This window comes from Arachis ipaensis, chromosome B9, assembly GCF_059453495.1.
Source record: "Arachis ipaensis isolate K30076 ecotype BB chromosome B9, ASM5945349v1, whole genome shotgun sequence".
Lineage (NCBI taxonomy): Eukaryota > Viridiplantae > Streptophyta > Magnoliopsida > Fabales > Fabaceae > Arachis > Arachis ipaensis.
The window spans coordinates 100,665,273-100,668,540 of record NC_142444.1 but is presented as its reverse complement, the minus strand read 5'-3'; the positions used below and the strand labels follow the sequence as shown (position 1 = coordinate 100,668,540).

Here is a 3,268-nt window from a genome sequence, read left to right as displayed (position 1 = left end):
GTGTATATTCACGGGGGCGAGCTCATCCAAAACTTTCACAGTGTCCGGCCACACTTATAACATAGGGTCAGCAGAGTATCGAGTCTCAACCTGGAGCACGTGGTGGCTAGCCACTGCTTCTACCCAGGAAAACTCATATCTCAGATAACTAGAAGTGCAACAATCACAATAGCAATAATTCAGCATATATGCATTTATTCTCAGCCATAAATCAACATTCATCTCAGCCATCCAGCTTAAATTCCTAATTCATAGTCAGCCATCCGGCTCATAACATATTCCGCAATTAGCCATAATTCATTATCATACATAGCCATTCCGGCTCATAACAAGATAGCACTTCCACCATCCAACATCATCAAATTTATAAAATCATCATTCAAGCCATAAATCACTTTTTCTCAATTCACTTCACTTTGAAATCAAAAATCAATTCTTTTCAACCTTGGCTTTAAAGTTCCCGTTTCTTAAATCATCTCAGACTCATAAGCCACGTTTACTCAAAGTAGGTTCCCTTTTTAAAACAAAGCCACCCTCGGCATCCTCTTTCCACTCTTTCCAAAACCATGGAAAATTAAAGATCTCTTTCAAAATATTCAAAATCATCCATCCAACAACGGAATTTTATAACAAAAGTTCCTCGACAAAGTCTCAAGTCTTTAGGGGAGAATAATATAATTCATTTCATCAAATTCGTTTAAAATCTTTAAAACTTTGGATTCCTGGTTTGAGTAATAATAGAAGTAGAATCTAAGTCAAACCGAGTCGTGTAGTCAATTACTCTGAACACATTTTCAAGACCATTTCTTTTACTTAACCAAAACCAATTCCATTATTAAATCTAAAGTATCTCAAACTGCTCAAAGATTGTTTAGTCTTAAAAATTCAGAATTCAAAGAGTGCTTTAAACTTTTCCCTAAAACATTGTAAAATTAGACTTATCAATAAACTTTCAAGTTGTTTCAAAGTCATTGAAACTCCTCCGAGTAAAACCTTTTAATCAAATTAAAGAAGAACATAAACCATTTTTATCTTTAAAATAGACCTCAAGCATAAACCACTTCCTAGTGACTTACACCCAAAAACATAATTTTTTTTTTGTAGGAAACAAGGCTACCTTGTTGACTAGATCAAATCAAAATCAGATCCATAATTTATTTCATGAATCTTTTCTATAAAAAGAATTAATTATAATATCCTTTTCAGTTTTAGTTTAGCTTATTTTTAGGGATTTTATGATTAGAAATATTTTCTTATTTTAGGCTAGTATATTTCCCATTTTCTAGTTATTTCTATTTCTATAAATCCTCTATAAAGAGATGATTTCCTGTACATTTGAATATACATAATATTCAGACACTTCAAGTTGGTATCAGAGCAGAATCTCTACACGGTGCCTCTGATTTGTAGATATGGCTGACAGTTCCTCAGTCATTAATCATGAACAAAAGGAGAATACCACTCCTACTCCATCAGATTTAAAATCTGAGCAGCGGGTACTAGTTAGTGGTGACTCCCATTCAGTTCAGATCACCACATTTCGACTCAATGGGTCAAACTACCTTAGGTGGTCTCAATTAGTTCAGATGTACATTCATGGAAGAGGGAAAATTGGATATCTCAACGGTGAGCGAAGCCAGCCTAACGTCACTGACACACAATATAATGTGTGGGATACCGAAAATTCTATGGTGATGACATGGCTAGTGAACTCAATGGAGGAGGATATCAGTAGTAACTATATGTACTATACCACTTCCAAAGAATTGTGGGATAGTATCAAGGAGATGTACTCTGATCTTGGGAATAAATCCCAAATTTATGAACTTACTCTAAAAGCTAGAGAAATTCAACAAGGGAGTGACAACGTCACCAAATATTTCCACACATTGAAGCGGGTGTGGCAGGACCTTGACCACTTCAATAACTACAAGTAGATTTCAGCCGCTGATGCCAAACACCACCAACAAACAGTGGAAGAAGGGAGGATATTTCAATTTCTTGCAGGCCTCAATGTGGAGCTAGATGAAGTTCGTGGCAGAATTATTGGAAGAGCAATCCTACCCTCAATTGGAGAAGTTTTTGCTGAGGTTAGAAGAGAGGAAACTCGTAGAGCTGTGATGATGGGAAAAGGCAAGACTGAACAGACTTTGGAGTCTAATGCACTCTTAGTGGCACCTGCTGCACTTAAAAGTTTATCAAATCAGAAGCATCCCTCCAATCTTTGGTGTGACCACTGCAATAAACCTCGTCACACCCGAGAAACCTGCTGGAAGATTCATGGGAAACCAGCACATCTTAAAGGCATCAAATCTGGTCCCAAAATACGTGCTACCTCAACTGCTCATGAGGCTGAAAAATCATCCTTAAGTAAGGAACAGGTTGAGCAGCTCATAAGGCTGTTAAATTCCAGTTCTTTATCTAGTACTCCTAGTGGTTCTTTGGCTCAAACAGGTAATTTTAGTATTCCTATGTCCCTTAACTGCACCTCAAACTTGAATGCACCATGGATTGTCGATTCAGGTGCATCTGACCATATGACCAGCCTCTCTCCTTTATTTAAAACTTATTCTCCTTCTTTTGAAAATGAGAAAATTAGAGTTGCTGATGGTAGTTTTTCATCCATTGCTGGAAAAGGTACCATTAAGTTGTCCAAAAACATTGACCTATGTAATGTCCTACATGTACCAAAGCTTTCCTGTAATCTTCTCTCTATTAGTAAAATATGCAAGGATTCCAATTGTGCTGTGACATTCTTTGACACTCATGGTATTTTTCAGGACCGAACTTCGGGGAAGATGATTGGCAGTGCTAAGATGATGGACGGGCTCTATCATTTTGAGGATATTTCGGAAGATAAAGTAGCTCAAGGATTTAGTGGTATTAGTTCTATGCCTATAAAGGACCAAATAATGCTCTGGCACAATAGACTAGGACACCCTAATTTTCCATATCTCAAACATTTGTTTCCAAGTTTGTTTAAGAATATTGATTCTTCCTTACTTAAATGTGAAAGTTGTATTCGTGCAAAGAGTCATAGAGTTCCTTATTACTCTCAACATTATCATGCATCTAAACCTTTTTAATTGATTCATAGTGATGTATGGGGTCCATCGAAAATAACAACTCAATTTGGTAAGAAATAGTTTGTGACTTTTATCGATGACCACACACGACTATGTTGGATCTATCTCATGCATGAAAAATCTGAGGTTTCTAAAATTTTTCAGTATTTTTCAAAAATGGTAGAAACTCAATTTGACACAAA

At 36.4% G+C, this 3,268-nt stretch overlaps 1 protein-coding gene across 1 annotated transcript; it reads left to right on the top strand.

Moving 5' to 3' along the window:
* Nucleotides 1-1,412: 1,412 nt before the first annotated feature.
* LOC148545634 (uncharacterized) lies at nt 1,413-2,815 on the top strand. Its single transcript, XM_088497756.1, has 2 exons — nt 1,413-2,454; nt 2,781-2,815. The coding sequence occupies exons 1-2, from the start codon at nt 2,121-2,123 to the stop codon at nt 2,813-2,815; spliced, it is 369 nt and encodes a 122-aa protein (XP_088353882.1). The 5' UTR covers nt 1,413-2,120.
* Nucleotides 2,816-3,268: the final 453 nt, after the last annotated feature.

Bases quoted from the DNA above. Each gene is read 5' to 3' on its own strand.
- LOC148545634 (XM_088497756.1), top strand. From the start codon at position 2,121: ATGATGGGAAAAGGCAAGACTGAACAGACTTTGGAGTCTAATGCACTC. The intron at 2,455-2,780 runs GTAATTTTAGTA...GGTATTTTTCAG, and splicing joins TGGTTCTTTGGCTCAAACAG to GACCGAACTTCGGGGAAGAT.